This window comes from Bos grunniens, chromosome 15 (assembly GCF_055505025.1).
Source record: "Bos grunniens cultivar Pamir isolate PY7600 chromosome 15, Bosgru_T2T1.0, whole genome shotgun sequence".
Lineage (NCBI taxonomy): Eukaryota > Metazoa > Chordata > Mammalia > Artiodactyla > Bovidae > Bos > Bos grunniens.
Window position 1 is genome coordinate 54643317 of NC_141179.1, and position 20285 is coordinate 54663601.

The 20285-nt window shown below is 43.4% G+C and overlaps 1 protein-coding gene across 29 annotated transcripts in view; it reads right to left on the bottom strand.

The window, feature by feature from the left end:
* The window catches only part of XRRA1 (X-ray radiation resistance associated 1), a 68956-nt gene that overhangs the window by 47019 nt on the left and 1652 nt on the right, over window positions 1–20285 (bottom strand). For 14 of the 29 annotated variants that reach the window (XM_086340823.1, XM_086340815.1, XM_086340803.1 and 11 more), the window contains exons 2-6: window positions 14766–14833; window positions 12441–12538; window positions 5615–5799; window positions 2511–2582; window positions 1170–1242 (exon numbers count right to left, since the gene is read on the bottom strand). Coding sequence is in view for 6 of the 29 variants with exons in the window: in XM_086340803.1 (XP_086196929.1) it covers window positions 1170–1242; window positions 2511–2582; window positions 5615–5799; window positions 12441–12534 (424 nt within the window). In the remaining 23 variants the exon portion in view is untranslated. Of the gene's footprint in view, window positions 1–1169; window positions 1243–2510; window positions 2583–5614; window positions 5800–12440; window positions 12539–14765; window positions 14834–20285 lie in introns of those variants that run through there. The other 15 variants (XM_086340804.1, XM_086340814.1, XM_086340820.1 and 12 more) reach the window with 3 other exon arrangements.

Consider the following 20285-nt stretch of genomic DNA (forward strand, 5'->3'; position numbering starts at 1 on the left):
GCCTGGAAAATCCCATGGACGGAGGAGCCTGGTGGGCTGCAGTCCATGGGGTCTCAAAGAGTCCGAAACGACTGCGTGACTTCACTTTCACTTTTCACTTTCATGCATTGGAGAAGGAAATGGCAACCCACTCCAGTGTTCTTGCCTGGAGAATCCCAGGGACGGGGGAGCCTGGTGGGCTGCCGTCTATGGGGTCGCACAGAGTCGGACATGACTGAAGTGACTTAGTAGTAGCAGCAGGAGTTCTCAGGGACTTAAAACTTTTTACATACAGTCCCTTGGTATGGGTAGGAGATTGGTTCCAGGACCACCCACCCCTACATACACACCCCCTACCCCAATCCCCAACCTCCACCTCCATCTTGCATCACCACCAAGGACACTGAAATCTGTGGAAGCTCAAGGGCCTTGTATAAAATTATGTAGTATTTGCATATAACCTGCACACAGCCTCCTGTACACGTTAAAGCATCTCTAGATTTCTGATACCGAACATAATATAAATGCTCTGTGCTGTGCTGTGTCACTCAGTCGTGTCCGACTCTGTGATTCCATATGGACCACAGCCCGCCAGGCTCCTCTGTCCATGGGGGTTCTCCAGGCAAGAATACTGGAGTGGGTTGCCATGCCCTCCTCCAGGGCATCTTCTCAATCCATGGATCGAACCCAGGTCTCCTGCATTGCAGGCAGATTCTTTACCAACTGAACCTCCAAGGAAACATGTTTTGTAAGTGGTTGTAAATATAATACAAATGCTACTTAAATATATGCCAGTGCATGGCAAGCTCAAATTTTACTTTTTGTAACTTTCTGGAATTTTTTCTAAATTTTTTATATCCCTGTTTTGTTGAATCCATGGATGTGGAAATATAGACATGGAGGGCTGACTGTACTGATCCTGTCTGAGTCTACAAAGTATCCTGCCTTAGGGAGGAAGAAAGGAAGGGGATCATCTCCATTTAGAGAGAGAAGCGGCAGCTCACAGAGAAGTGTTCTGCGTAGGTAGTGCTGGCTCTGGGCTGGAATCCAGGTCTATGTGTTCTCCCACACTCAGCTCATTGCACTCCAAAAACAAGATGTATGGCGTTACAGGTGAACAGACAGGCAACTTCTAACATGAAAGACTGGCAGCCAGGAAGCAGGAGGTGGTTTTCAGGAAGAAAACTTACCTAGAGGAAGCAGGTTTTCTGAGGCATTGATGTAAATCACTGAATTAAAATGCTTGAAATCCTTTTCCTTAGCCTGTGAAAGGGCATTTCAAAGAACATAAGATTAGTTCCCTGCCTGGAGGCCTTGCTGAAGCTCCAGGGCTGCTGTCAGAAGGAGCAAAGACTTCAAGGGTTAAGAACAAGAGCATTTACTTGCTAAAGACAGGAAGGGCTTTTCTGCTTCTTTTATTTTCCTATTATGAAATAATTCTAGTCAGCAAAGTATTGTAAGTGTTACTCTGAAGGCCCGTGTAACCACTATCCAGCTTTAATAAATCTGAATATTATGCTGTCTCTGCTTCAAATTTCTTTAAAGAAATAAAACACTATAGAGAATTGATATCCCTGCAACATATCCCTACCCTCCCTCTCATAAAAAACAGCTATCCTGAATTGGTGATTATCCCACATCTCTTTAATACTTGCATTACATGAATGTGTACCCACAAGCCATATATAGTTTTTATTTATATGTTTTAAAATTTTATATTAAGTACCATCATACTGTAGATACCATTCTGCAATCTGCCTTCTTCACTCAACACCACATGTTTGAGATTCACTTGTGTTGAGATACACAGATCTTTTGAGATTTACTTACATTCATACATTTTAACTTCTGTGTGGCATTCTACAAGCAATCTCTCTTTATATGATATGGAAGGCCTACAGATCAAAAATACGTGCTATAATATATATACTGGGGATGGCAGGCCACAAATCTAGCTCCAAGCTACCCATTAGCCAGTGCAAGGAAAGAAACATGACTCATTATATAAGTCACAGAGTCTGTGAGCTAAGAACAAACCAAGACTTCCCTGGAGGTCGAGTAATTAAAATCCACCCTCCCAATGCAGGGGGCACAGGTTCGATAGGTGCTCAGGAAAGATCCAGCATGCCATGGTCAAAAAAAAAAAACAACAGTCATCAGTATCTTGGGAGAACCAATACCATTCCTGGCACTGAAACCTGAGAGAAATTTCTCCTGTAGGCTCTTCTGATGGGAACTCTCTGCACACAATGAATCATACCCCAATAAGATTCTATGCACATTCAAACCGCTTCCATAAGGTTATTTATTTCCTTTAACTCACCTCACATGGGATAATGGCAATACCAAATCTATAGCAAAAGACAGTGTCTGTGAATGTTGTTTCCACCCAGTGAGTCCCTGTGTGACTCTCCTCCTTCCTATGCCCAGATTCCCAGTTCCCAGAGACTCTGGAAGTTATGATGGTCAATCAGACAGGAGCCACCTCAGGTGTAGCTCACCACAATCACATCTCTGGTGGCCAGTCGTACCTTGGAGAACTTCAGGCCGCTCACGTTAATGCTGCAGACGTCTGATGGATCCTTCACACAGTGGTGCTTCAGCTGCAACACAATGCAAAGAATCAGCACTCAGGGCCCCAGCAAAGCTCATATAATTGGCCAAGACAACAAATGACTCCCTGGTGAGGAGGGCAGCCTGGTACAGTGGAAGAACAGGCTTTGGAGCTGCTCAGAATCAAGCTGCCACGTCGGCTCTCCCACCTCTGTTTCTCATGTGTAAGATGGGGGTGGAAACATGGACTTTATGGGGCTCTTAGGAGGCTGCATTCCTCTCTATTCCTTCTCTGTCTTTTTAGAGCTCCACTTCCTCTAACTGATTCCTAGAATAAAATCTTTATTTCTGGGGCACTACCAAAACACTTGTCATAACTTTTATGTTTGCTTATCTATTCATTTATTCACCAAATATTTATATACTACTTTGGGCCATGTGTCATGCTAAATATATCAAGGAACTTTCTCCGGGGACTTCCCTTGTGGTCCAGTGATTAAGACTCTGTATTTCCAATGCAAAGGGTGCGGGTTTGATCCCTGGCTGTGGAACTAAAGAGCCTATAGGCCACTCAGCGTGGCCAAAAAAAAAAAAATTACTTTCTCCTAATCTTAACTAAACTCTTCGACATAAGGGAATATATCTTCATAAATGAGAAAAATAAGGCTGAGAGAGAGGAAATGACTTCCCTAAGGTGCCACAGCCAATAAGTGATGGATCTATGATTTGAACCCAAATCTGTAATCACTAAACACTGCGCTCTTAGGACTACCATATATTGTCCTTGACAATTAAAAGGTAGACAAAAAGTCTCAATTTTGAAGTTGCTATTTCTATTTAACCAAACCTCATTCCTTCTTTCAGTTAATCATTTAGTTATGGTGCCTTTTATGGTTAGGCATGGAACTGGGAACTTAAAAGACAACAAAGAAAAGCAGAAGTATTTCATGCCTTCATAAAGCTTAAAACTGCATGGAAGCCAATGAGCAAGCAAGTATTTACAAATACAGTAAGTATTTTAAAGGAGAAATTCAAGAAGCCATGGGAGACAGTAATGGGAGATCCTTATCTTAGTGTAGAAGTGAGGAAGTACCTATTTGAGGAATATTTCAGCCGATACCTTAAGTGCTAAGTACGAGCTGGTCCCATGAAAGTGGGTGGCAGGGTTTGTGAATGCTATTCAGGCAAATGAAAGCAAGGTGTTTCTGAGAGGATGAAAAAGAGGTAGGTAAGGTTATGGACGCGCTTATTAGATCATGCGGATTCATGGTGGCTCTGCAAAGGATTGTGGATTTTAGCCCACAGTCAATGGAAAGCTGTCAAGAGGTTTTTTGGCAGAGGGCTGATGGCAATTTTACAAAAACTGCTGTATCTGACACACACAGAGGATGAGAAGACAGAAAAGGGTGGAAAGAAACCACTATACCAGACATTGTTAGCTCATTTCTCTAGAGCCACTTCTCTACTTCTCACTGTGAAAGAACCCAGTATCATTCACATTTCTCTAACTAGATGTATCCTTCAACCCCAGCTCTACAGGCTAAGTCTTGACTTTGTCTAATCCAAGCATGGTGGTCATGGTCCCCTAACCAGTGACTGCTGGGACTTGTGATGTATTTTTGGCCAATGAGACGCAGGCTGCTGGGGTAGGAGGTCAGTTCTGGGAAGCTGCTTATATTTAAAAATCAATATAAGACAGTGACATTCCCTTTTCTACCTCTGGATGTTATGCTTTAAATGTGATGACCAAAAAAATAAAAAATAAAAAAATAAATAAATGTGATGACCAGAGTTTCAGCAGTCATCTCAGAATTGTAACAAGTGATCTCAGTGTGGATATGTTGAAATGCTGAAAATAAAGGGGAAAAGAAGAGCACTATGGGAAGTGGTTCTGCCCCTTCTCAGTACTGCTGCTTCAATCTTCCTCATCCCTAATGAGAAGTGGACCTAATAATCAAAGAAACTCCACAGTATTCTGCAAAAAGCCTATGCTACCCACCTTGAGGTGAGATGCCTCCTTTAAGTTCTCTTTCAACATTTGATCTGTGCAGGAACCATAAGCAGAGTCTGGGAACTAAGTAAGCTGCCAGGGAGTTCTTCTTGGGAAGCTATGAGCATTGGACCGCACATTAATACTGGTTTACAAAATAGGTCTTTCTGTGTAAAGCCACTGAGGTATTGCACAGAGTAAATAAAAACTACCATCCCAGTCCTCTTTGTAAAGCCTGACCCAGACACTAGGTATATCTAGTTGGCATCCTCGGCTTTCAGCCAGACACTAAACCCCAAGGACAAAGGTAGTGGTGTGTGAGGCTCCCTAGTTCCCCTGCTCCTAGAGTCTCCCCAGAGCAGAGTAGAAGGCTTTACACCCTACTATGTGCTGGAATAGTGGTGGTGGTTTAGTTGCTAAGTTGCATCCAACTCTTGTGACCCTATGGACTGTAGCCCACCAGGCTCCTCTGTCCATGGGATTTCCCAGGCAAGAATACTGGAGTGGGTTGCCATTTCTTTCTCCAGGAGATCTTCCTGACTCAGGGATCGAACCCAGGTCTACTGTATTGCAGGCAGCTTCGTTACCAACTGAGCCAGCAGGGTGCTGGAATAGGATTTTTAAATTTACTGTTTACCCTGACTTACTGCTTTGTCTCCCTGGCTCAATGAAGACTTTTTACCTGATAAAATATTTGTAAAGGTACAGGCTTTACAGTCAATAGACCAGAGTTTTAATTCTGAGTAGTTCTAATCCAGGGTAAACTAGAGTCCTAATTACTAGCTGAGGAACTTCGGCCAAGGCACATTAATTCTTGGGGCCTCAGTTTTCTCATTTGTACAAGGGCAACAATATAATGGGGTTGATAACACCTATCTCACAAAGTGGATGTAAAGAAAGCTTTACATATAAAGAAAGCTCTGGGTCCCTTCAGCATCTTGGCTGCACTCCATTTGCCAAGCCCATTCGAATAGTTTGGGATGGATGGGAGGTAAATGTACCAGAGGGAAGCAGGGCAAGTCCTTGCCACCCCCTCACCAAGAAAGTCGTCAGCTGGTGCTGCCAGCCCTTCCAGAATGCATTCACTCTCACCAGAAAAGCCAGGTCCAGCACGTGTCCAGGAGTGTCCGCTTGGTTTTCCTGTCGAGACCCTTTCTTCCCTCCAACCTCAAAGGAAACCTTCTGGCCTTCCTGACCTTCAGCTGTTGTCTCAGCCACATTCTTGGGCTTCTTCTTGAGGCCACCTTTCCGAGCCACTAGCCAGTGTCCTCGGCCTGCTGAAAAGATGAGAACAGTGAAAAGATGAGAACAGGAGTAAACTCCTTAAAAGCCAAAACTAGTGCCCTTCCAGAATGTTTATCTTTAATGCAAAAATGAAAATTAGCTCCTCATTACCTAATAGGCACCAGATACTGTGCTACAACTGGGGTTGCGGGGGGCAGGGGAACATCTATACACCTGTCTTATTTAATTGGCCTCCAAACCCAATGAAACATGCTACTGCCCCCGTTTTACAGACAAAAAGGCAAAGACTCAAAAGTGTAGAATGACTTGCCCAGTTCTTTCCTCCACATTTTTGCCTTTGAACTCTTAACGGTTCCTTCATGATAGCAGATAAAATATTTCCTATTCTGTGAAGCCTTCCCTGACTATCCTGAGTTAAGCAGATCCTTTTTTCCTGGGCCAGCTAGTTACTGTACCATTTGTTATCTCTTGGGTAAAGTCCATTGTGTGACACCAACTCAATGGGTTCCATCTTCCTGGACCTTACCCTGAATTCTATCGTTACAAGGCAAAGGTCTTGTTAGGAGCTCAGGATAAAAAAAATCAAAGGACAGCTGCCATTTTTAAAAGACTCAATAATACATGTCCACTGTAGAAAGAACTAGAAATTGTACACAAATAAAGTGAAGAGGAACTAAAAAGCCTCTTGATGAAGGTGAAAGAGGAGAGTGAAAAAGTTGGCTTAACACTCAACATTCAGAAAACGAAGATCATGGCATCTGGTCCCATCACTTCATGGCAAATAGATGGGGAAACAGTGGAAACAGTGGCAGACTTTATTTTTTTGGGCTCCAAAATCACTGCAGATGGTGACTGAAGCCATGAAATTAAAAGACACTTACTCCTTGGAAGAAAAGTTATGACCAACCTAGATAGCATATTCAAAAGCAGAGACATTACTTTGCCAACAAAGGTCCATCTAGTCAAGGCTATGGTTTTTCCTGTGGTCATGTATGGATGTGAGAGTTGGACTGTGAAGAAAGCTGAGCGCCAAAGAATTGATGCTTTTGAACTGTGGTGTTGGAGAAGACTCTTGAGAGTCCCTTGGACTGCAAGGAGATTCAACCAGTCCATTCTGAAGGAGATCAGCCCTGGGGTTTCTTTGGAAGGAATGATGCTAAAGCTGAAACTCCAGTACTTTGGCCACCTCATGCGAAGAGTTGACTCATTGGAAAAGATTCTGATGCTGGGAGGGATTGGGGGAAAGAGGAGAGGGTGATGACAGAGGATGAGATGGCTGGATGGCATCACTGACTCGATGGACGTGAGTCTGAGTAAACTCCAGGAGTTGGTGATGGACAGGGAGGCCTGGTGTGCTGTGATTCATGGGGTTGCAAAGAGTTGGACACGACTGAGTGACTGAACTGAACTGAACTGAAAGAGAATATGAGGTTCACTACTAAGCCTATCCAATAAAAATCGTGACAACATTCTAGAATCTGTTCTCTCTTTCATCAGTAATTTATTCATTTAATATTAGGAAAACTGCATGAAAGCTGTACAGGAACTCTGTTTTATTTTTACAGCTTTTCTGGAAGTCTAAAATTATCCCAAAATGAAAATTTACAGGTGGGGGGAAAACCTTCCTATGGGCAGTTACTGGTCATTGTTCACTCTTCATTGTTCAATATCTATCATTGTTCACTTGTTTATTGCCTGTCTTGCCCTCTAGAATGGAAGCTCCATGAGAATACAGGATCTGATTCATTCATCTCAATGTTCCCAAGGCCTACACAGAGCTTATCGCACTGAGTGTGGCTGAATGAACCCTGAGCCACAGCCCCCACCCACAATCATCCATTCAGACATTTTCTGAGCACTGACTTTGTGGCAGGAGTTGGGGCTATGGAGAAGAATGTGACTGAGGATTCAAAGGTGCTCAATAAATATAAAGAGTGCTGTGAAGCCCAGAGTGGGGAGCTACCAGCCTAGGGGATGAGCTGGGTCTTGTATGTTGAAAGCTGACCAGGTGAAGAGGGAAAAACCAAGTAGCCTGGGCAGAGAAAAGGGCACAAAAAGTACTCAGAGGCATGAAAGATTGGGATTGCAAAGAACAGCACAGAGCTGTGGGGACCAGCTTGGTGCCTTTAACCACCGTTTCCCTGCCACATAGCCCACTCCCCAGCCTCAGGTGCTTGCCTTGGCTCACCTGAGTACTGCTGCTAATCCTGGCTCTTGGATGCTGCTTCTGCCCTATGCCTGATGTGAGCCAGTTCCTATTTCCACCCGGGGCCCGACAGCCCGGGCACTCATTTCCCAGGGCTGCCCTCATCTAGCACATGCACCTTTGTCCTATCCCAGCAGTCCAAACTCTTGAACACTCCAGCCTGAGCTGGTGCCAAAACTGCCAGCACACCCAGGAAGGAATGTGTTGGGAGATGGACATGAAGGAAAAGAGATGAGGCTGAGGAGGTCAGCAGAGTCAGATCTGAAAGGTCTGGAGGACCAGAATAAGGAGTTTAGGTTTTAATGCGGTAGGCTTTTAGTAGGAAGAGTATCTGTCCATAGGAAGGTTTCCACCCACCTGTAAATTTTCATTTTGAGATAATTTTAGACTTCCAGAAAAGCTGTAAAAATAACACAGAGTTCCTGTACAGTCTTCACCCAGTTTCCCCAATGTTAACATCGTATATAATCATAATACAATGGCTGAAGCCAAGAAATTAACAATGGCATAATATTAGTAATTAATCTACAGCCTTTATTTGACTTTCATCAGTTTTCTCACTAATGTTCTCTTTCTGTTCCAGGGTCCTATCCAAGATCTCACATTTCATTTAGCTGTCACATCACCTTCGTCTCCCCTAATCCGTGACAGTTCTGCAGTCTATTTTTCTTGTGTGATCCTGACACTTTTGAAGAGCACTAATCAATAGTCAATTGCTTTATAAGATGTCTCTCAATTTGAGTTTGTTTGATTTTCCCCCCCATAATTTAGACTAAAGGCCTTGCAGTTTGGCAAGAAGTGGTGCTGTGCCCTCCTCAGCACAACATATCAGAGCATACATGATGCCAATTATGTCTTATTACTGGTGATGTTAATTTTGATCACTCAGCCAAGGTGGTGTCAGCTTAGTTACTCTACTAAGAAGTCTCTTTGAAATTAATAAAGACAGCTCAAGACTATATAAATAACCTGTTTTTCATCATACTTTAACCCATGAATTCTAGCATCTATGATGGTTAATTTCATGTGTCAACTTGGCTGGGCTATGGTAAGCAGTTGGTTAATCAAATACTAATCTAGGTGTTTCTGACAACCAGTTGACTTTAAGTACCTGAAACAATCCATGGATAATGTGTGGGCCTCACCCATTCACCTAAGAGACCTTAAAAGCCAAAAAACAGGCTTCCCAAAGGAAGAAGAAATTTTGCCTTAAGACTGCAGCATGAGCATGAAAACCTGAGTTTTCAGCCTGCCTGTCCTACAGATTTCAGACTTGCCAGCCTCCACATTTCATAAACCAATTCCTTGAAATATATAATTTATCTGTGTGTGTTAGTCCACATATATACACACATGTATGTATATGAAAACAAAACATGCAGGATATACATACAGAGAGACATACACACACATATTCTACTGGTTCTATTTCTCTAAAGAACACTGTAGAGCTTCTTGCCTGTAAAAATTATTATTGTGATGTTTTGATAGTGATTTTCTGTTTCCTTCATTCCTCTACATTTATTAACCAGAATTCTATTGTAAGGAAGAGCTGCTCTTCTCCCCCACTTATTTATGTAATCAGAGTTTAATTATATTGTATGAGATCATGACTATATATTAAAACTTATTCTACAGATTACAACCCAATATTACCTTTATTTATTTTGCTGCTCATACTGTTCCAGCTTTCCCCTCTGGGCATTCCCTCAGGTTGACACCTATGTCCTTTCAAATTGCCCTCATCATTTTTCTGAGCACTGCTTTATTTTCTGGCTCAAAGTGTATTTTTTCCTGACTCAGCCCTAGAAACAACTTTTTGCCTGAGAAGCCCTGGCTTCTTGTATTCGAGAATGGTATTTAGAAACCAACACTGAGGTGCCAAGCATCCCTTTGCAACTGAGTTATTATTGCCCTCCGTGGGCCAGGAAATATACATATGTATACTAACACATGAAGATATATACAGCTATATTTATTTCTCTGTCCATCTATGTGTGTGCGAGGGAGTGTGGGCATGAAATCATGAGTTCTTACTGACAGCTCCACAGGAGGGTTTTAAACAACCAGGTGGCCACAGAAGGTCCTATGTGGAAAGTAAAATCACTCAAGAGAAGTGGGGAGGACAAGCTGAAGGAGTAGGTTCTTCCACTATGCCATGTACAGTGACCAGCAAGCCACTGATCCAGGGTGAGCTAGGGGTACTTTTCCCTTGCTCTACACTTTCAGAGCAATAAATCCAATCCAGTGAAACCACACTTCTCAGCAGTGTTCCATGTGCCCGACTCTGCTCAGCATTAGGAGGGGTCCCTGCCCCAGGGGAGTCTTTAATTAGATAAATGCTTGAAAAACTATTTAGCAGAGTCAAGTTTAAGCCACTTTATTTAGGAGCTAGGCAGAATATGACTATACATCAAACAAGAAACACAAAAAGGAAGATGGCTCACAAGAGAGGATGGGCACTGAGGGCTGGAGTAGCTGGACACGGCTTACTGGAAGGTGTGGGAGACAAGCTGAGCCTGTGGGATGGGAGGAGTCTGGACAACTGGAATAAGGGCTGGAACATTCCAGGCAAATGGTAAAAAACTATGTGAATAGAGAATAGACTCATGGACATGGGGAGAGGGGAGGAGAGGGTGAGATGTACGGAGAGAGTAACACGGAAACTTACATGACCATATGTAAAATAGATAGCCAAGGAGAATTTGCTGTATGTCTCAGGAAACTCAAACAAGGACTCTGTACCAACCTAGAGGGGTGGGATGGGGAGGGAAATGGGAGGGAGGTTCAAAAGGGAGGGGATATGTATACCTATGGCTGATTCACGTTGAGGTTTGACAGAAAACAACAAAATTCTGTAAAGCAATTATCCTTCAATTAAAAAAATTAACAATTTTTTTTTAAAGCTATGTCAAAACAGAACACTATGAAACAGGGCATAAATCAAGGCCTGGAGTAGAGTAGAAAGGTAAAGGAACAGCAGTGAGAATTCACTGAACAGATGAGAACACTGTGGTGTACATGAGAAGGTTCCCTGAGAACCTTTGTACACTGTTAGTGGGCATGGAAATTGGTGCAGCCACAGCGGAAAACATTATGGAGGTTCCTCAAAAAATTAAAACTAGCACGACCATATGATCCAGAAATTCCTCTCCTGGGTATATATCCAAAAAAGACAAAGTCGCTGGGCGTCCTTAGTAGCTCAGTGGTAAAGAATCTACCTCCTAGTGCAGGAGACACCAGTTCGATCCCTGGTCTGGGAGGATCCCACACACCATGGAGCACCTAAGCCCGTGCACAGTAACTACTGAGTCTGTGTTCTAGAGCCTGGGAACCACAGCTACTGAGCCCATGCACTGCAGCTACTGAAGCCCACATGCCCTAGAACTTGCGCTCCATAACAGGAGAAGCTGCTGCAATGAGAAGCTCACACACTACAACAAAGAGCAGCCGCTACGCCCTGCAACTAGAGAAAAGTCCGAGCAGCAGCAAAGACCCTGCACAGCCAAAAGTAAACAAATAATTTTAAAAAACCAAAGTTACTAATTCAAAAACAAACCCCCGTGTTCAAAGCAGCATTATTTGCAGCAGCCAAGACAAGGAAACGACCTAAGCGTCCATCAACAGATGAACAGATAAAATCTGTGGGACGTATATACAATGGGGTACTACTTAACCATTAAAAAGAAATGTTGCCATTTGCAACAACATGGATGGACCTTGAGGGCATTATACTAAGTGAAATACGTCAGAGAGAGAAAGAGAAAAACTGCCCATATAAGATATTGCTTATAGGTAGAATCTAAAGAATACAACAAACTAGTGAATAAAAAAATTGAAGAAGCAGACTCACAGACACAGAGAACAAACTAGTGGTTCCAAGCGCAGAAGAGGGATGGAGGGGCCATGCAGGGGTGGGAGGTACAAACTCCTGGGCATAAGTTAGGCTCAAGGATGTACTGTACATGGGGAATATAGCCAACATCTTGTAATAACTGTAAACGAAAAGTAATCTTGAAAAATTGTATAAAAATAAGACATTTTAAACAGATACATAAAAGTGAAAGTGTTAGTTACTCAGTCATGTCAGACTCTTTGCAAGCCCATGGACTGTAGCCCGCCAGGCTCCTCTGTCCATGGAATTCTCCAGGCAAGAATACTGGAGTGGATTACCATGCCCTTCTCCAGGGGATCTTCCCAACCCAGGGATCAAAGCCAGGTCTCCCGCATTGCAGGCAGATTCTTTACCGTTTGAGCTACCTGGTAAGCCCAAATACACACATAAATAGGATAAAAAAAAATTAGACTCCCTGAGGCTGCTGGGGGGAAGATGGATTAGAAGGGAAGTGATAGGATGGGGCAGGAAACATTAGTGAATGGGTTGAAGAGGAAGACATGGGTGTTAGAGACATTCTGAAGCAGGTGCTGAGTGTGAGGCAAAGGTTCTGATTTGAGAAGTCACCTGACCTTCCTCTGGTGTCCGAAGCAGGTTTTTAGCTGGAAAGCAGTTGCTCAGGTGAGGCTTCCCATCATCCAGCTTATAGAGTTCTGCAGAGGCCATGACCCTGAGAGCCAAGCACGGAAAACAAGGAAGTAAGGAGTGAGGAGGGGCAGGGCTGCTCTCACCCCAGCACAGCCTATGAGCCCACCAGGACCACCCCCAACACACACCCTTTCTCTGAGGCCCTACAGGTCCATGCCTTTGTTCTTAGTGTTCCTTTGGCCCAAAACAGCTCTTCCATCTTGTTCATCTCGCTGATCTCATGCTTTAAGATTAGGCTCCAATGCCACTTCCTTTAGGAAAAGAAACTTCTGATCGAAAATCTAAATTCTTTAAACCCTGAGCTCTTAGAGACTGAGATTTTTCATTAAAGGGATCCAGTAATTCCTAGAAGAAGGCAATGGCAACCCACTCCAGTACTCTTGCTTGGAGAATCCCATGGACGCAGGAGCCTGGTAGGGTGCAGTCCGTGGGGTCGCTAAGAGTCGGACATGACTGAGCAACTTCACTTTCACTTTTCACTTTAATGCACTGGAGAAGGAAATGGCAACCCACTCCAGTATTCTTGCCTGGAGAATCCCAGGGACGGGGGAGCCTGGGGGCCTGCTGTCTATGGGGTCGCACAGAGTCAGACACGACTGAAGCGACTTAGCAGCAGTAGCAGCAGTAATTCCTAAACCTGCTTTGGGATAGCTTTAGACAATTTGGGGTAGCAGAGGTTTAGGAACCTTTAAGCCCATGGCCAGGGGAAAGGAGACCCTGGCAAGAAGGTAGGACCCTAAGATGGAGGGTCTGGGAAGATTCAGTCCATGGGAGGAGCAGAGTAGAGAGCTGGGATCAGGTGTCCTCAGAAAATGTTTCCCAGAAGAGAAACATATGACAAGGAGATGGGTGAAACAGGAAGAGGCAACAATTTTACAGACAGGGACTTAAGTTTGAGGCTAGTTTCTACCACTGAGCGGAGTGACCCTGGGCAAATCACTTTACCTCTTTGTGCCTCAGATTTCTCAAATATAAATGAGGATTAAACCTGTGCCTCAGAGAACTGTTCTAAGAATTAAATGAGGTAATAGAGAAAAAAAAAAAAAAAAAAAGCTTCTTTCTAGACTCAATCCAGATGCCATCCCTTCCATAAAACCTTCACTGAAACTTCCAAAGGTAAATAACTGCTGCTTTAGCTAAACTCTGGCGTGTTTCTTCTGTACATCTTTTGTGGTTGGAACCCCTTCTACCTCGTGAGATTACTAACAGTCATAAAGGGACTCTTTCAATGGTCTCTGAACCTGAAAGTCTCAAAACAGGTCCAATTCACTGTCTCTCTTCTACTTTTGGAAAGCTCACAGGAAACACTCAGTAAACAAGTGTGAGTCAAATGAAGGATACAGTGGTCCTCCCAAGGCCCAGAGTTTTTTTAATACATATTTGTAATCTCCCTAATTAGGCTCTGAGGAAGGACAGCATCTATGATGCTCATCTCTTCACTCCCAGCATCTAACACCTGGCACATAATAGACTCCACCTATGGAATGAATGGGAGAAGGCAATGGCAACCCACTCTAGTACTCTTGCCTGGAAAATCCCATGGACGGAGGAGACTGGTAGGCTGCAGTCCATAGGGTCGCTAGGAGTCGGACATGACTGAGCAACTTCACTTTCACTTTTCACTTCCATGCATCGAAGAAGCAAATGGCAACCCACTCTAGTGTTCTTGCCTAGAGAATCCCAGGGACGGGGAGCCTGGTGGGCTGCCGTCTCTGGGGTCGCACAGAGTTGGACACGACTGAAGTGACTCAGCAGCAGCAGCAGCATGGAATGAATGAGTGATCTTGTTATCTCCTCTGGTTCAACACAGGGCACTGTGAATTTCCTGACCCCTGCCACCCTGAAAAAGGCTGGAGATCCTTTCCATGTATTTCTGCGATACCCCCTACTTCTCCTAGTATAATATTTATCACTTTGTTATAATTTTTATCCCCTTACCAACTTTCCACCTGCTATGGGGCCTATAATACCTATTTACCTATATGATCCCAGAGCCTAGCATAGAGCCTAGACTTATTAAAAATGTGTCAGGAAGATGAAGGGATGAATGGATGACTGGATGGGGAAACACAGTCATGGATTCAATCTGTCTTTCAGGAAATCCCTCTTGGGACTAACCACAATCTGCTAGATGGGTAAATGAATGAATGAATGAGTACACAGTTACCTGGGAAAGGTCAGAGATGACTGTTGGAGAAAATTTCAATAACTTACAGAATATGATGACTTTGGTTCTGCATAGTACTTACTTGATCTTTGATCTTGGAAGAGACCTCTTGACTTCTTTTTTATTCTGTTTCTTCTCCAGTTTCTTCACCTATAAAATAGACATTGCACTTCTTTTTAGTCTGTCATTTAGATCTCTTTAACTTTCTCATTAATTATATCCTTCTGTGACACTTTGTTCCAAAATGTGTCTCACCTGGGGCCTAGAAAAATGCCACAGGACTCAAGATTCCACAAATAGACAGAAAAGAAAACAGAGACATAGACAGGAAGGTGTAAGAAGAAAATAATTTTATGACAATGAGGTGGGGCTCAGTTCAGTTTGGTTGCTCAGTCATGTCTGACTCTTTGCAATCCCACGGACGGCAGCACGCCACACTTCCCTGTCCGTTACCAACCCCCGGAGCTTACTCCAACTTATGTCCATTGAGTTGGTGATGCCAAGCAACCATCTCATCCTGTCGTCCCCTACCCCTCCTGCCTTCAGTCTTTCCCAGCATCAGGGTCTTTATAAATGGGTCAGTTCTTCACATCATGTGGCCAAAGTATTCGAGTTTCAGCTTCAACATCAGTCCTTCCAAAGAAATCCCAGGGCTGATCTCCTTCAGAATGGACTGGTTGGATCTCCTTGCAGTCCAAGGGACTCTCAAGAGTCTGCTCCAACACCACAGTTCAAAAGCATCAATTCTTCAGTGCTCAGCTTTCTTTATAGTCCAACTCTCACATCCATACATGACTACTGGAAAAACCATAGCTTTGACTAGACAGACCTTTGTTGGCAAAGTGATGTCTCTGTTTTTTAATATGCTGTCTAGGTTGGTCATAACGTTTCTTCCAAGGAGCAAGTATCTTTTAATTTCATGGCTGCAGTCACCATTTGCAGTGATTTTGGAGCCCCCCAAAATAAAATCTCTCACTGTTCCCATTGTTTCTCCATCTATTTGCCATGAAGTGATGGGACCAGATGCCATGATCTTCGTTTTCTGAATGTTGAGTTTTAAGCCAACTCCTCTTTCACTTTCATCAAGAGGCTCTTTAGTTCTTCTTCACTTTCTGCCATAAATACAGGTGGTGTCATCTGCATATCTGAGGTTATTATTGAGATTTCTCCCAGCAATCTTGATTCCAGCTTGTGCTTCTTCCAGCCCAGCATTTCTCATGATGTACTCTGCATATAAGTTAAATAAGCAGTGACAATATACAGCTTTGACGTACTCCTTTTCCTATTTGGAACCAGTCTGTTGTTCCATGTCCAGTTCTAACTGTTGCTTCCTGACTTGCATACACATTTCTCAGGAGGCAGGTAAGGTGGTCTGGTATTCCCATCTCTTGAAGAATTTTCCACAATTTGTTGTGATCCACACAGTCAAAGACTTTGGCATAGTCAATAAAGCAGAAGTAGATGTTTTATTGGAACTCTTGCTTTTTTGATGATCCAATGGATTTTGGCAATTTGATCTCTGGTTCCTCTGCCTTTTCTAGATCCAGCTTGAACATATGGAAGTTCATGGTTCACGTACTGTTGAAGCCTGGCTTGGAGAATTTTTAGCATTCCTTTACTAGCGTGTGAGATGAGTGCAATTGTGTGGTAGTTTGAGCATTCTTTGGCATTGCCTTTCTTTGGGATTGGAATGAAACCTGAGCTCTTCTAGTCCTGTGGTACTGCTCAGTTTTCCAAGTTTGCTAGCATATTGAGTGCAGCACTTTCACAGCATCATCTTTTAGGATTTGAAATACCTCAGCTGGAATTCCATCACCTCCACTAACTTTGTTTGTAGTGATGCTTCCTAAGACCCACTTGACTTTGCATTCCAGGATTTCTGGTTCTAGGTGAGTGAGGACACCATTGTGGTTACCTGGGTCATGAAACATCTTTTTTGTACAGTTCTTCTGTGTATTCTTGCCACCTCTTCTTAACATCTTCTGCTTCTGTTAGGTCCATACCATTTCTGTCCTTTATTGTGCCCGTCTTTCCATGAAATATTCCTTGGTATCTCTAATTTCCTTGAAGAGATCTGTAGCGTTTCGCATTCTATTATATTCCTCTATTTCTTTGCATTGATCACTGAGGAAGGCTTTCTTATCTCTTCTTGCTATTCTTTGGAACTCTGCATTCAGATGGGTATATCTTTCCTTTTCTCCTTCACCTTTCACTTCTCCTTTCTCAGCTATTTGTAAGGCCTCCTCAGACAACCATTTTGGCTTTTTGCATTTCTTTTTCTTGGAGATGGTCTTGATCATTGCCTTCTGTACAATGTCACGAACTTCTGTCCATAATTCTTCAGGCACTCTATCAGATCAAATCCATAATTCTTCAGGCACTCTATCAGATCTAATCCCTTGAATCTATTTGTCATTTCCACTGTATAATCATAAGGGATTTGATTTAGGTCATACCGGAATGGTCTAGTGGTTTTCCCTCCTTTCTTCAATTTAAGTCTGAATTTGGCAATAAGGAGTTCATGATCTGAGCCACAGCAGCTTCCAGTCTTGTTTTTGCTGACTGTATAGAGCATCTCCATCTTTGGTTGCAAAGAATATAATCAATCTAATTTCGGTATTGACCATCTGGTGATGTTCATGTGTAGAGTCATCTCTTGTGTTGTTGGAAGAGGGTGTTTGCTATGATGAGTGCATTCTCTTGGCAAAACTCTGTTAGCCTTTGCCCTGCTTCATTCTGTACTCCAAGGCCAAATCTGCCTGTTACTCCAGATATTTCTTGACTTCCTACTTTTGCATTCCAGTCCCCTATAGTGAAAAGGACATCTTTTGGGGGTGTTAGTTCTAGGTCTTGTAGGTCTTCATAAGAACCATTTAACTTCAGCTTCTTCAGCATTACTCGTCAGGGCATAGGCTTGGAACACTGTGATACTGAATGGTTTGCCTTGGAAATGAACAGAGATCATTCTGTCATTTTTGAGATGGTATCCAAGTACCACACGTCAGACTCTTTTGTTGACTATGATGGCTACTACATTTCTTGTAAAGGATTCTTGCCCACAGTAGTAGATATAATGGTCATCTGAGTTAAATTCACCCATTCCAGTCCATTTTAGTTCGTTGATTCCTAAAATGTCAATGCTCACTCTTGCCATCTCCTGTTTGACCACTTCCAATTTGCCTTGATTCATGGACCTAACATTCCAGGTTCCGAGGCAATATTGTTCTTTACAGCATCGGACTTTAATTCCATTGCCAGTCACATCCACAACTGGGTGTTATTTTCGCTTTGACTCCATCTCTTTATCCTTTGTGGAGTTATTTCTCCATTGATCTCCAGTAACATATTGGGCACCTACCTACCTGTGGAGTTCATCTTTCAGTGCTATATCTTTTTGCCTTTTCATACTGTTCATGGGATTCTCAAAGCAATAATACTGAAGTGGTTTGCCATTCCCTTCTCCAGTGGATCACGTTTTGTCAGAACTCTCCACCATGACCTGTCCGTCTTGGTGGCCCTACAAGGCATGGCTCATAGTTTAATTGAGTTACACAAAGCTGTGGTCCATGTGATCAGATTGGTTTGTTTTCCCTGGGGGTAGAGAGCTTAAATAGGAAGTGAAAATCACAAATCAGAAAGGAAAGGATCATTTATACCACCATTTACACAAAATAAACTTATGCATGACAAAAGCAGCAAAGACAAAACTTAAAGACACAATCTGGGAAAAGATATTCACTAAGTATCCTGGAAACTATAGTTTCCTATGAGGAATACCAGGTGAGAAGGTGTAGATTTATGACTAACATGTTAGGAAGAGCACATAACCCCCAGGTTACACTGTCTAGGAAGTAATCCCTAAGAAAAGTACGGCATTTACCTGTGTGATGGAAAAAACAAAGACCAAGTTCCAGACTTAGAGGCTGCCGACCTAGTTTCAGCCACCTCTGGTCTCTGTCTCAAATGTGAAGCAGCTAATCTCAATCTGATGGTAGTGTCTCTCAGCTCCAAAATACACACACACACACAGACTAATGCTTCTCATCTACATTCAGTTCAGTTCAGTTCGGTTCAGTCACTCAGTCATGTCTGACTCTTTGCGACCCCATGAATCGCAGCATGCCAGGCCTCCCTGTCCATCACCAACTCCCGGAGTTCACTCAGACTCATGTCCATCGAGTCATTGACGCCATCCAGCCATCTCATCCTCTGTCGTCCCCTTCTCCTCCTGCCCCCAATCCCTCCCAGCATCAGAGTCTTTTCCAATGAGTCAAATCTTTGCATGAGGTGGCCAAAGTACTGGAGTTTCAGCTTTAGCATCATTCCTTCCAAAGAACACCCAGGGCTGATCGCCTTCAGAATGGACTGGTTGGATCTCCTTGCAGTCCAAGGGACTCTCAAGAGTCTTCTCCAACACCACAGTTCAAAAGCATCAATTCTTCAGTGCTCAGCCTTCTTCACAGTCCAACGCTCACATCCATACATGACCACAGTAAAAACCATAGGCTTGACTAGATGGACCTTTGTTGGCAAAGTAATGTCTCTGCTTTTGAATATGCTATCTAGGTTGGTCATAACTTTTCTTCAAGGAGTAAGTGTCTTTTAATTTCATGGCTGCAGTCACCATCTTCAGTGATTTTGGAGCCCCCCAAAATAAAATCAGCCACTGTTTCCACTGTTTCCCCATCTATTTCCCATGAAGTGATGGGACCAGATGCCATGATCTTCATTTTCTGAATGTTGAGCTTTAAGCCAACTTTTTCACTCTCCTCTTTCACTTTCATCTGCATACATTTGCTTTTTTCCATCCCTCTGGGCTATCACACTTTTGCCCCTCTTCTTTGCCTGACTCATACAAAAAGCTTCCCTGTATACCCTCCTCCTTTGGTTGACCTTTATCTGTGCTACCATCTTACCCCACCTCTTAATGGAGGCACTGTGCCACACTGTATTACAATGGCCTGCTTACCTATCTGCTTCCCACTCCTCACACCCCAGCCTCAGACTGGGAGCCTCTCACAGCCAGGCCTGGGTCCTAACCACATCTTTATCACCCACACCTCATACAAGGTCTGGACCACTGAAGAGGCTCAACTGAGTGCTTACTGAACCAAACAGAACCATGAACACAATGCTATGGAGTTCTCCATTCTGTCTGCAAAGAAAGGAGGAGGATCAGGAAAGGTTTCACAGAGCAGGTTGACATTAGAGCTGGGTCTTGAAACACAAGTTATTAGAAGATAAACATGAAGCTACAGAGGCATCTGACTGGATTGCTTCACAAAGATGAAGAAACTGCATGTAATGTTTCCATGCTGCTGCTACTGCTGCTAAGTCGCTTCAGTCGTGTCCAACTCTGTGCGACCCCAGAGACCGTCCCTGGGATTCTCCAGGCAAGAACACTGGAGTGGGTTGCCATTTCCTTCTCCAATGCATAAAGTGAAAAGTGAAAGTGAAGTCGCTCAGTCGTGTCCGACTCTAGCGACCCCATGGACTGCAGCCCACCAGGCTCCTCCATCCATGGGATTTTCCAGGCAAAAGTACTGGAGTGGGAATGTTTCCATAGTAAGTACTTAATTTGTTCAATGATTTGGACATTTAC